Source organism: Myotis lucifugus, unplaced genomic scaffold, assembly GCF_000147115.1.
Source record: "Myotis lucifugus unplaced genomic scaffold, Myoluc2.0 scaffold_111, whole genome shotgun sequence".
In the NCBI taxonomy this organism is placed as follows: Eukaryota; Metazoa; Chordata; class Mammalia; order Chiroptera; family Vespertilionidae; genus Myotis; species Myotis lucifugus.
In genome coordinates this window covers 3,736,787-3,750,015 of record NW_005871159.1, presented here as the reverse complement: position 1 = coordinate 3,750,015, position 13,229 = coordinate 3,736,787, and the positions used below count along the sequence as shown (strand labels likewise).

Genomic DNA, 13,229 nt, shown 5'->3' with positions numbered 1-13,229 from the left:
GTGATCGGTCCAGGGAGTGTTGCAGTGAAGTCTGGCAGAGTGCCTGCAGGAGCCTCTGAGGTAGATGTGTGGTGGGCTCAGCAGTGAGCTGGCCCAGTGAGAAGCTTCTAGTTTGTGTACTTGTGTTATGCTTCTCAGTATTGGGAAGTTCACCACCCAAGACCTAAGTTTGAGTTCTTTAACAGGTGTTTTAGGCAGATTTATTTTGTTGTCATTTATGAGGGGAGCAAATGGGATTTTAGGTTAATTAGCTTAGAGTCGAGGCAATCCCACCTGGATTCCTTATGAAAGACATTTTAAGAGAAAGGAGGCATGTGACAGAGAGTGCCTCCTGCTCAAGTTAACAGACCCCTCGACCTGTGCCCACGCTTGAGGTTGGGGTGTCAATGGGATTATGGGGAAGAAGTTGTTAAGGTAGAAGAAGCAATAGGAGAGAGACAGAGAACAAAGGGGGCTTTGGAGATAGGTTCAGGGAGTAAGCTTGGATGAGGTGCTGCTGCCCACTGCTCTCCCAATTGCAAGTCTTGTGGGGTACCTTAGAGTCTAGGAGAAAAAGAACAGAGATACAAAGCATGGGCGTGCTCTAGCAAGAGCATGCCATGAGTCCTGCAGATGGCTGCTACTTGTGCTGGACGTGGAGGTGGTGTCCAGGAGAGGCCTGGCTGCAAATCAAGGCTGGCTGCTGCTAGTGCTGGGCCTGTGGCCACTTAGCGAGAGGTACTGGACATGCCAAGGCCAGATGCTTGTTTGAGAGATTTTAGGAAAATCTGAAGCATGAGCCAAGACATGCCATTTGTATGGAAAAGCCACTGGAAACAGCTTGGGTGGGTGGGGTCTCAGGGAATCACCAGGGTGGGCAAACAATGTGAGCCAGGTGGGAGACTCAGAAATGGTGCCTGCCTGCCAGCTCTGTGGGGAAAGAGCTCAGCAAAGGAACAATGGCCTCTGTCTGCACTTCTGTCTGGGAGAAAGCTGCCCCTCTGCTTCTCACCCTGAAGCCAGACAATTCACTTCCTCCCTGTCTGTTTCCAGTTCCTTTCAAGCTGCTCCCCAGAGCTGGAGCTCAGAGGGAGTGAGTCTGAGTAAGTCTGTGAGCAGGCCCTTTAAGAGGAACCGCCTGGGACTCCAGAAGCCTTCCATCTCACTCAGCCTCAATCCCTGCTGGTTTTTACATCCCAAAGTTATGGGGACTTCTCTTTCCAGCTCTGGAACCTTGGGATGGGGCAGGGGGGAGGGAGGGGGGAGGCTGTTGTGGGACTGGGACCCCTTGCTCCTCTGGGGGGACCTCTGCAGACAAGATATCCCTCCTGATTTTTATCCACCACACGTGGGTGTGAGACCAACCCGTTCGATGCCTCTGCCCCTCCTGTCAGTCTTGATGTGGCTTCTTCTTTCTATCCTTAGTTGTAAGACTTCTCCCAACTGCACTTTGGACTCAGGCTTTTTATCTTGATTCCTGGGACTTCTGATAGGTCTGCATGTAGTATGCTTATCTGGCCATAACTTTAGAGAGTTGTATAAGACCAAAAAGATAATATACCTTCTAATAAATTACCTTGTGGGTGCTGGTCTTTCAAAGATCAGATAAAGAAATCTTAACATAGAGATTGTAGAAAATTAGAACGGAACCTTTAGAGATATTTAGTCCAACCTTGTCTTTTTACAGTAAAAACAACCAAGGACTAGCTGGTCCTGGGCCTCCTGGATGGAGAAGGTTGCCTTCCTGGCCCTGGCACTCTTCTTCTGCCTTATGATCCCCGTGCTTCCATCATAGAATGATGCTTCCCCTCCTGTACTCTAAGTCTGGTTGACCTTTGTCCATGGAAAACTGTGTTAACTCTTAATGCTTTTTATGTATAGAAGATGACAAAGTAGAAGGAAGCAACGAAAAGGAAGTGAATGGAACAGTCAGGTTCTAAGCAGGGGGTTCAGTGGCTACACCCACTGCCAGAATTACTTCTGAGCTCTGACTGGGGAAGGTTTAGCAATGTGTCTTTAGACCCTTGCAATCCTTTGTTCCCTGAGGGAGCTGCTCCCCCAGTTAAACTCTGCTCAAAGATAGGGGCATGGGGGAGGCTCGGGAGTCCTGTGTTCTCAGTTATATCTTTCTCAAGGCACCGGGATGCGAATCATTTCTTATTTGAAGTTAAGGAGCTCGAAATCAGTGGTTACCACTCCTAGTTACACATCAGAATTACCTTGAGAGCTTTGTAAAAGGCTCCTCAAGACTCTGGTTTAATGGTCTGGAGGAGGCTAGAAGTTAGCACTTGTTACAAGCTCCCCAGGTGATCCAGTTATGCAGCTAGAATGGGAACTACAGCTTCCGGCTAGTGGTTCTTACCCTAACTGCATCCGATCACTCAGAAAGCAACCAACCTGTTGTCGCACCACTGGGCTTCGCACCCAGAAATTTCTGACTCAGTAAGAAGTGTGGTACGGGGCTTGCGATTTCTAACCAATTCCTGGGTGACGCTGCTGCTGCTGCTGACTTGGGACCACACTTTGTAAACCACAATATTAGATTCTGAACGGTTCTGTGATCCAGGACTTGGAGGCCCTGCCTTGATGGTCCATCCCCAGACTTTTCGTTCTGAAGGTCTGGAGTGGGCTCAAGAATTTGCGTGTCTTAGACGTTCCCATGCGGTGCTTATGCAGCCGGACTGGGGAACGTACCTAGAGCACCAGGGCCAGTCCTTGGGTTGGACACTGGGATGAGATCAGGCACAAGGCAGGCCACCTCAAATTTCTCCCCATCTGGTGCCAACTGGCCACCCACCAGCAGCACCATCACCAGGAACATTCGAGGTTGCCCTAGGCTTTAGGAGGAAGCAGGGACCTACAGTTTACCTGGACAAAGAATAGCATCTCGAGAGTGTCTGTCTAAAACATAGTAGACAGGACATGCACAGGGTGGTCAAATCAGACCTTTCCTCTGGAACGTCGGAGTGGGTCTGTGGGTCTCTTCTAGGCCAGGTGTCCTTACTGTGTGGCCCCCACAGTGAGCTGCAACCCAGAGCTTGCACCCCAATTCTGGGGTTCTTTCCCACTCTGCGGCAGGTGAATTCTGAGGAATGGGCACAGCTTCCTCAGTCTGTAGAGGTCTAATGCATGGATCCAGAAGATGACACGGCCTCAACAATGATGAGGCTGGACTAAATGACCCTAGACTTATAGCAGTGGTTCCCCGAAGTGTGAGCATTTGTTAGAAATAAGAATTCTTAGAGCCCACCCCAGGTGGCCTGCTGCTGGATCAGAAACCCTGCCAGGATCTGTGTGGTACTATGCCCTTGAGGTGACTCTGGTTGGACACAGATTTAAGAAGCAGTGGCTGAGGAAAAGGCTGTGCGGTGATGTACCCTGAGGCACTGGGGGCAGGGCTGGGAGCCTGCCGTTGGGTTTGTGGAGGCCTTGGAATTGGCAGGGTGCTGTGATGGCCTCAGGAATCAAGGAATCTGGAGGAAGTCAGCTTGGAAAGAAGCAGCTTGGAAAACTGCAGCCGGGGTGCACTCCTCCTCTGTCACCCGGTCCATCCCTTGTGAAACTGAGGCTCAAGTCATTTCAACTTAAGCTTTATTCACACTCCCCTGTCATTATGTGTTTTGCTCAGAGCAAACTTGCCTCAGCCAGCCCAAGGTCAATTTTCAGTGATTCTGAAACTAATGAACTTTCATTGATCAGGGCTCTAATGTTCTGATAGTGTTGGTAATTGGTTTTTCTTCTTTTTTTTTTTGTAGTTAGTGACAGGAGTATGGGAAGGCAATTACAACTTCTTCTGTCAGGGTACACGCAGCGGGGGCGAAGCAGATATGAAGGTACTGTCCCTCTTTTTTATTTTAAATAGTTTTTTAAATTTAAAAAATTGCACAAAAGACAAAACGGCTTATAACCTCACTGTCCAGGTCATCCCTGTTGACATTTTTAAGAGAACCTTAAAAAGCAGTATGTACACATAATAATGAAATTTGAACAACATGTAAAGGTATAAATGAAACTAAAGTTTCCTTCTCTGCAAAGTAAGTCCTATTACAGTTTCCAGGGGGGAAAATGCATGCATTTACCATAGTATGCATTATTTATGTAAATGGGATCATAGAGTAATGTTGTTCCTCTGAGCGTCCTCTGCGTGGTGGCCCTCAGATTCTGACTCCCTCCCTGCGTTTGTTCTGACATAAAAGGCTGGAGCGAGCTCTGCAGGGGCAGCCATCTCCTTAGAGCACCTTGTGACACATTCAGGTGGGCGGGGACCTGACACTGAAGTTCCAGTTCATTTTTTTCTTGGCCTCATGTCCTGTCACCTGCCCCACGCCAGCCCGTGAAATCAGGAGTCCCTCTCAGGTGGCTTTTCTGTCCCTATGGCTCCACAGGCTCCGAAGAAAACAGGCCGACTCCAGTGTTTCAAACTATGAAGCCCCCTGTTTTTTAGTCTTGAAGGGTGTCAGTGGGCCTTTTAAAACCTTCCCTGCTGTTATTTCAAACCTCCCCACACCACGCTCTTTGGTTATAAAGCCACTTCTGAGCGACCAGCAAGTGGCTGTAACCAAAGGTCTGCAGGGGCCAGCAGGGCGCTCGGGCTTCTTCGAGGCAGCATAGGGTTCTGGGGTGTCGGGAAAGGTGTCAGAGGAGATGTCCCAGAGAAACATGGATGCCCTTCCTCCTAGATCCGTGGTCGGCAAACTGCGGCTCGCGAGCCACATGCGGCTCTTTGGCCCCTTGAGTGTGGCTCTTCCTAAGCCTTAGGAGAACTCTAATTAAGTTAATAACAATGTACCTACCTATATAGTTTAAGTTTAAAAAATTTGGCTCCCAAAAGAAATTTCAATCGTTGTACTGTTGATATTTGGCTCTGTTGACTAATGAGTTTGCCGACCACTGTCCTAGATCATCCGTGTCCTCTGGTGGTACTACTTCTCCAAACTCATCGAGTTCATGGACACCTTCTTCTTCATCCTGCGCAAGAACAACCACCAGATCACGGTCCTGCACGTCTACCACCACGCCTCCATGCTGAACATCTGGTGGTTCGTGATGAACTGGGTCCCCTGTGGCCACTGTGAGTCTCACATGGAGGGGGCTTGGGGACAGGCGTGAGCAAAAACTCCGAATTGAAATGAAGGCTCGTAGGCAAGGAGCCGTTTCCGTAGATTTCTAGGGCAAGCACTGGAGTGTTGTGTCCGGGATGCTTCTAATGAGAGTCTGTGTGGCCTATGTGCTCAGTATGCGGCCATGACCTTTTCCTAGTTTAGTGAATGGTCTGTGCTGATTTGGGTAGGAGGAGTGAAATAGTAAATCCCCAGCCTGGGGCATGTTAAGAAACAGGGACAGTGTTCTCTGCCATAAGGGCAGCAGTTCCAGGCTATTTCTAATACTTCTCTGCCACGTGGAAGATGTTGGACTGGCGGGCAGGCCTGGAAAATGCAGTCACACCTTGGAGTGAGCGCCAGAGAACAAGGCTAATTATGAAATAGAGCTTTTGCTACACGTTGCATCAGGGAATCTGCACATTTTCTAATGACCCTCACGTTCCATGAAACACCTTGAGCAGGATGTGGGTGGCTTTGGAAAGCTTAAGTTGTCACCTTGGGTTCAGCGTGGGAGTTCTCACAAATCTTCGGGTTCAGCGTGGGAGTTCTCACAAATGTCCCGATCAAAATTCCTGTCATTCATCACTGACAGATTTGACTGAGAACCTTTAAGCCGATTCTCATATTTTTTTTTCTCCTGGGATAGCACTGCCCTTAATTCAGTCGGCCCACCAAGATTCACACAGTCATAGAAATTTAGAACTAGACAGGACTTCCCACATACAGCTCCTTGCAGCTGAAGAGAAAACCGAGCCGGTAGGAGGGTTGGTGCAGGGCCCTCGCTAGTCTTGTTTCTTTTCTCACCATCGATACTTTATGGCTGAGTATTAACTGACTTAACTTTCTCACAGAAACAGCACCTATTACCTTAGAAGAGTGTTTTACATTTTCCAGGAACTTATAGGATGACAGATTTTAAGCTGGCCCATGAGAAACAACCAGAGAATGGATGTGACTTGTCCAGGGTCACACAGCCAGGTGCTGTCATAGCCAGGGGTACAGACTCATTCCCTGACCCCAGCTTTGTTCACCTCCTACTGCACGGGGAAAAGCCAGACGGCTTTGGTTGCCTGCTGTGGAGGAGGCGGAGGACAGAGAGTCTAAAAAAAAACACCACAAAAAAAATCACAACTTGTAAATCCTACTGGAAATTAAAAATCATGTGATAAAGGCGGGCCTTTCATCTCTAAGGACTGGACTCTTATCCATATTAGCAATAAAAATATATGGCCTCAGTACTGCAGTCCTGCAGACTAATTAGGAAGCGACTTCAAAGGCCTCTCCAACGCTCAGCCATGTGCAGGGACAGCCAGCTCTGAGCACAGCGCCCATCGCTGTCTTCCCAAGCCTTCCGCGCAACAGCCTGGGGCCTGGGCTTGCAGAGAGAAGCAGCTGCCTCAGTCATGGGTGAGGCTCCGGCGGCACAGCCTTTAGGTGTCGGAGCAGGGCAGGTGCTGTCATGGCGGCTGTGTTAGATGCCCACCTGGAAGCTACAGCTGAGCCTGGGCTTGGAGCACCTGATGGCTGCCCGGCCACGTGGAAATTGAATTCCGATCACACGTCTGAGTAGTGCTGCTGCAGTGTTTGCTGGCCCCCTGTTCAGAATCCTCTGATTTTCAGATTTAAAAAGAATCTTGGGTTTTATTTTATTACTTGTTATGTATAAAACACTGACGCATCCTCCTCTCCAAACCCTCTCTGTCCCTGCAGCTTATTTTGGTGCCACACTTAACAGCTTCATCCACGTCCTCATGTACGCATACTACGGTCTGTCTTCTGTCCCTTCCATGCGTCCGTACCTCTGGTGGAAGAAGTACATCACTCAGGGGCAGCTGGTGAGTGACTCGGCCTCTGTCCCCAGCAGTCGCTGCCGGCGTCACAGAGCTCTTCCTGGGGGTGCTCTTGCTGCCTTCCTGGCGTGATTGTTGTTTAATAGCACCCACACTATGCCTTTCCCACCCTTTCTCATTTGTTCCAATTAAAAGTGGGCAGAGCGGGGAATTTTCTTCATTTTAATCGATGGCGCAATGATGCCCTTGGGTGTACAGCTCGTTGAGTTGCAGAACGAGGACTAGAAGCTAATTTTCTGATTTCAAGTTCAGTCCTTTGTTCTTAGTTTGTGCACAAAGCATGTGTGCATATGTGTGTCTGTCTGTCTGTCTAGGTCTTCTAACTATAATCCAGAGTCCAAAGTGAAAGCTGTCTACCTGTGTTCCCAGGAGTCTGAGAAGGAGCCGTGGAGTGCATGAGTCTAGGGTGCTTGTAGCTTAGTAGGCAGCGAGGATATTTGCTAAGGCAGGTGCGGTGACCTCTCAGCTCCTGAGTGATGGAGTGCCTGGGGGTGAGAATGACACCCGCTGTGCTCTGAAGCCTCCCAGGGTTCGCCGTGCCCGGGACACCAGCAGCTGTCCACACCTGCTGCTGATTTCTCACCATCCTTTCCTTAAGCTTCCCTAGATGTCAGTATCTTACAGACCCCTATTCCTCTCCCCTCGTGAATTCTTCCACAAACTCATCATTAATACGATCGCTACTAATGATACACGCTGACATTTGTGGAATCGACTACGTCGGGCACTCGTGCTAAGTATAAGCAAGCAGTTTGACAGGAATTGTTCCGGTAGCCTGATCTCATGTTAATCCCATTTTGCAGAAAAGGGCCCTGAAGCAATAGGCCCAAACTAGCCAATGGGGGGAGGGGGGTGTGGGACGGACTTAGACATTAAACCCTGGACCTGGCCCTGCCTCTTAACACAGTTTTCTAAAGAAACCAAGCGGATTCAGATCCCTCCAAGTTGATTGAGATTTTTCAAAATTTAAAAATAACAATCTGGGAAAACAAATCAGAGAGCTGAGCCCATGATGTGTGTGGCATTTCATTATCACTTTCTGCCGGCGACTCTACAGTCCTTGTGAGCTTTTCCTCACCCACCCCACCCCCACCCTGAGAAAGGATAATTGTTCCTTCACCTTCTTGTTACACTCGAAGAGCAGCGAGGAGGAGATTGGCGTGCACCACACAGCTGCAGGTCCGCAGAAGCAGAATTAAAAGAACGACCGGGGAAGTTGGCCTCCTAGGAGGCTCTGCCCTTGGGGCAGAAGGTCGCACCCAGTTTGCCGAGGTTTAATTTGAGCACTTCTCCTAGTTATAACTCAACCTAGAGTTCTTACCTTAAAAAGGAGAAGAAGAAAAAGAAGAAACCAGTTTTTTATTTAGGAACACTGGTAGCTGGGCCCCAAATCCAGCGGGCAGAGCCCCGCCCTCTGTATTATTCTTCCTGAAGATGCCTCCTCCAGCAGCCACACTTTATTTTAACACCCTTGCCTCGGTTTCCCAAGCACTTCCACATGCTTTTCAAGACTTACTCATCAAAAACATTCTATGGACTTCGAATTATATCCTGATAAGAGTTTAAATCTACTTGTCAGCCTTCACCAAACCTAAAGGGAACAGAGACAAGGAATAGGGAACGTGTCTAGCGGGATGGGACATTCTGCAGTGACATCACTGGTTCCCTTTAAGCATGCGCCCCACTCCCTTCCTCCCTAAAAAAAAACAACTTGCATCTCTCTCTACTATGTCCCTGAAGTTTCAGTGTGTATTTTGGTGGTGGTGGTTGTTTTAACATTTTCTTTTTGTCTCCAACTTCATTGAGACATAAAATATTGTATAAGTTAAAGGTGTACAGCAAGCATGTCAAACTCAAAGGCTAACACAGGCCAAACAAACGAGACATGCGGTCCACGGGCCACGAGTTTGACATGCTTGGTGTACAGCATAATGATTTGATAGTATGTGTGTTTTATGAAATGATCACCATAGTATGTTCAGTTAACATCCTTCACCTCGTGTAGTTACAGGGGTTTTTTCTTGTGATGAGAACTTTAAGAAGTACTCTGAGCAACTTTCAAATGCACAAGACAGTATTGTTAACTATTCCCTGAATTTCAGGAAAGGTGGTTTAAGTAACTTGGAGGGGAGGAAGAATGCACATAAGACAGAAAGATAAATAGTTTGGGATGAGTTTAGTGTCTGCTTCATGTTTGTGGTCCCTACAGAAAGGTAGATGAGTGTACTTCACAGGTGGGGGGTGCAGGGTAGGGAGCCAGTCTGGCATGGCCCCTTGTCCACGGCTGTGCCCCAGGCTCACTGTGTCCTCTCTTTCCCCCAGATTCAGTTTGTGCTGACAATCATACAGACCACCTGTGGGGTCATCTGGCCATGTTCGTTCCCTCTTGGTTGGTTATATTTCCAAATCGGATACATGATTTCCCTGATTACTCTCTTCACAAACTTCTACATTCAGGTACGTCTCCCTCCCCGGTGGCAGTTGGGCTGTGGGGCTTTATCAACAGAGGCCATCGTCTGTCCGTCTCAGGGGGGCGGGTAGACGCCCTGCTGTGTGCTGGGCAGTGGGCACTAACTTAGTCACAGTGGCAAGGCAGCCCCTGCCTTTGGGAGGGGAGGGTCCCTGCTAATGTAAAAGATGCTAAATCTGTCCCGGACCTCCCGAGTTCTAGATTTTGGGCAAGGGAGGTTTGGGATTTATATGGAAAAGCAAAACTGTTCAGCAGGTTCCTGTGTCGCTTCCCTTAAGACCTGCGGCAGACACGTGGTAGGTGATTTTCAGCCAGAAGTCTCACAGCCCCGCTGCTCTGAACCTCACGGCTAAATTAAATGTCCAAAGAAATTTCCATTACAGTCCATCAGCTATAGATAGAAATCTGCCCTTTGTCCCAGTTTTCTTGCATATCCACTTCTCGTTTGGAGCTCAGCTCATTTCCAAGGGCATGATGTAATGCAGGTTCTTGCTCACAGAGGGGTCCACTTAGGGCAGATTATCTCCGGTGGAGCCTGACCACTTTGCAGCCACTGCTGGTTCCCCTGCCTCCATCACCCCTGGATGACGTGTGTTCCCGCTCCCGTAGGCAGTATCTGATTCCAGGGCAGGCACAGGCGGTCAGGAGCAAGGACAGAGGCCACAGATGCTCGGGTGGTAGCACGTGGCCGTGTCCAGCAGCCACCTGGCAGCTCAGCCACGATTCCTCTTCCCTGTGCTCTCCTGTACCTTGATTCACACACACCTGCAGGGAAACTAGGTTAGTGTTAGGGCGCCACCCTCGCATAGCACGGCCACTATAGTGCTGCTATCTGCCCTGTGTCTTTCAGACTTACAACAAGCAGGGATCCTCCCGGCGGAAAGAGCACCTGAAGGACCACCAGAATGGGTCCCTGGCCGCCGCCAACGGACACACCAACAACTTTTCATCCCTGGAAAACAATGTGAAGCCGAGGAAGCAACGGAAGGATTGAGGTCGAAGAGTTGCAAACCTCCCAACCAAGTCGTCTGATTGTAAGCACAGTATGAGTTGTGCCCGATGCTCGTTAACAGCTGCTGTAACTAGTCCGGCCTACAATAGTGTGATTCATGTAGGACCTCTTTCATCACTTCAAAACCCCTAGGAAATGTATTCAGATTTAGACAAGTAGGCATAAGATTTTTAACATTTCTGGGCTCTCACCGACCCCCGCGCCATGCCGTGGAGGGAGTGTTATTGTAGTATACGACACTGCTGTTGCCTTATTAGTTATAACATGATAGGTGCTGAATTGTGATTCACAATTTGAAAACACTGTAATCCAAACTGTTGTGGTTTTATTTTTACTGTAGATCATGCATGTGATTGTAAATTTGTACAATGTTACGGTAGAGAAACACACATGCCTTAAAATTTAAAAAGCAGGGCCCAAAGCTTACTAGTTTAAATTAGGATACGTTTCAAGTTTTGATTCACTTTCAATAGCTCTGATTAGAAAAATCAAAGACCGTGGTTTATGAAATTAGCGTGTGACACATTTTCAGGTGACTTGTATGTGTGAAATCAGAAACAGCACCTTCGGTTTTGTAATACTGGCTTTAAATCAGGCAGACTCAAATCTAGTGGAACAGTCAGTTTAACTTTTTAACAGATCTTATTTTTTTATTTTGAGTGCCACTATTAATAATGTAAAAAGGGGGGAGCTCTAAAGCAGTCTTGATGAAACTTAAATATATATTCTTTATCTTCAAGATTTTAGGAAGTGTGTAGGATGAGTAGGCCATGTGTCATTTCTGAAGTGCTAAGTGTTTTTATACGGGAAACAGAGCCCATTTTGCTTTCCACTCGTGAGAGAGAGGAGATCAACTCTTTAAGCGGGAGGACTGATTGTGTAACATGTGACAGACTCCCACAGATGAGCCATGGTTGCCAGGGTCCAGACAAAGATTGATTTCTGTACTGCTATCTGTTTTGACACAAACTTCCTTTTAAAATGTGCCTCGCTTACCAAAATTAATAAAGGTGGGGGGAAAGGACCTTCCATAAAAAAAGAAAAATGTAAGGTAAAATTAAACAGATAGCTGTAGCATAAGAGAACTGGGAAATTGGACAGAGATCATTTGTTTAATGTAAATCTAACAGCACCTGTCGTGTTTTCTGCTTAGAATCTAAAGGTTTGTTCAGAACCGCTTGTTTAAAAAGAATAGAGTACTTGTAAAGTCATGTCTCACACCTGTGAGGAGGCAGTGGTCAAACAGATACGGACTATTGTGTGTGTCATTTTAAAGTGTTGGAAGTCAGTCTTTGAATACCTTTTCCATTGGAGGAAAAAATATTCCTTGAACCACTCGTGACCATCTTAGAAAGTCATTGACAATGTATAAACGAATTGTTGGTTTGGTATTTATGTAAATATCATGCTTTAATTTTGCACATTCGTATTTTAGGGAGCCAGGTGGTTCTCTTATTAGTCTTGTGGGTTTTCTGTTTGGAAGGAGTCACAGCATCTGTTTACATTTACCTGATCAAATCTAGAACGTGTATATTTGTAAATGTGTGTCTTCCTAGGTACTAGTTTGCAAAAGTCTTTACATATTTCAAACAGAAACTATAACATTCGGTAGTGTGCTGTCAAAGTGTGCTTAGCTCATCTGGATATTCTTACACTGTTGCAAAAGGTCCGAACATTAATCATTAAAACATTTTTGATTGCCTGTGCTTGCGTTCTGCATTGTTTCTGTGCTGCCAATTATGAAAGACTGGGGGGGGGGGGGGGGATCCACTCTTCACAGATGTCAGTAATTTGGTGTGAAAGGTTACGTTGCCCAGCTCACAGGAGGAGGGATCTCCACACAGAAAGTCATGGTGGTGGTCCCTCCCTAATTCCTTCCTCTGCCTTTTCCCACAAAGGTCCCAGCTCTAAGAATATTCCTTTTCCCTTTCTTCCTTCTCTTCCCACTCCCTCTCTCACTCTCTAGTCTGTTAAAGTTACTTTTCTAAGTCGAGACCAGAGCTTCACATGTCTTTAGTGTAGAGAGCCAGACAGTATACCTGGTTTGCTGACCCCTACTCTAAAGTACTGAGGTCCTGCCTTGGTCCCAAACTTGTATCACTTTCTTTGCCAAAGACCATTACTTGTCCCAGATCCTGGCCCCTCCCAGCCTACCCCACTGTGGACTTCCAGGTCCATCCATGTCCACCGTGGGAGTGATAACATAAGGGGCCCCTCTTCCTTCCATCCACTTCATACCACACAGCCTCCTGTGTAGGCTTGACCCGGGCTTCTGCGTGCCTTTTAGTTTGTCAATATCACCTTTAACCCTTTGTATGCCATAAGCGTCTATAGACGCCAGCAGGATGGTTTCTGTTTTGGACGCATGGCAGTTAACTGGTTAAAATGTCGTCAGAAACTGCATTTGGTATTTGGGATATTATCTGAAAAGTACAAAGGACAGCTGGAGGTTTGCTGGTGGTGATTAATCATATCCTGTCTTTCCCCTCTTTAAGTCCAGAACAAATGGAAAAAACAGGACATAGAAATCAAACTAGTGGAAATCAAAATAGCTCATCTCCTACTGAGACAACTGGATTGATGAAGCTGAGATCACAATAGGGCTAACTACCCTGGCTCGTAGCCCTGTTTACGTAAGCTTACCAGGGCTGGGCCAGCCACACCGGTGGTTCATGGTCTGCCTCTCTTCTCATTGCTGGTCTGGTGATGAACTGGTAATGAAAATACTTTGACTATCAGCCCTGGAATTTACGCACTTAAACTACAAGCTCCCCTTGTAGTCAAATTCTGCCCTGATGACCTTACTGTGCCGAGAG

The 13,229-nt window shown here is 47.4% G+C and overlaps 1 protein-coding gene across 1 annotated transcript in view; it reads left to right on the top strand.

Moving 5' to 3' along the window:
- Window positions 1–12,119, top strand: part of ELOVL5 (ELOVL fatty acid elongase 5) — an 81,145-nt gene extending 69,026 nt beyond the window's left edge. Inside the window, exons 4-8 of the mRNA XM_006093243.3 lie at window positions 3,735–3,812; window positions 4,879–5,050; window positions 6,792–6,916; window positions 9,254–9,388; window positions 10,252–12,119. Coding sequence (XP_006093305.1) covers window positions 3,735–3,812; window positions 4,879–5,050; window positions 6,792–6,916; window positions 9,254–9,388; window positions 10,252–10,395 — 654 coding nt within the window. The 3' untranslated portion in view covers window positions 10,396–12,119. The remainder of the gene's footprint in view (window positions 1–3,734; window positions 3,813–4,878; window positions 5,051–6,791; window positions 6,917–9,253; window positions 9,389–10,251) is intronic.
- The last annotated feature ends 1,110 nt before the right edge of the window (window positions 12,120–13,229 follow it).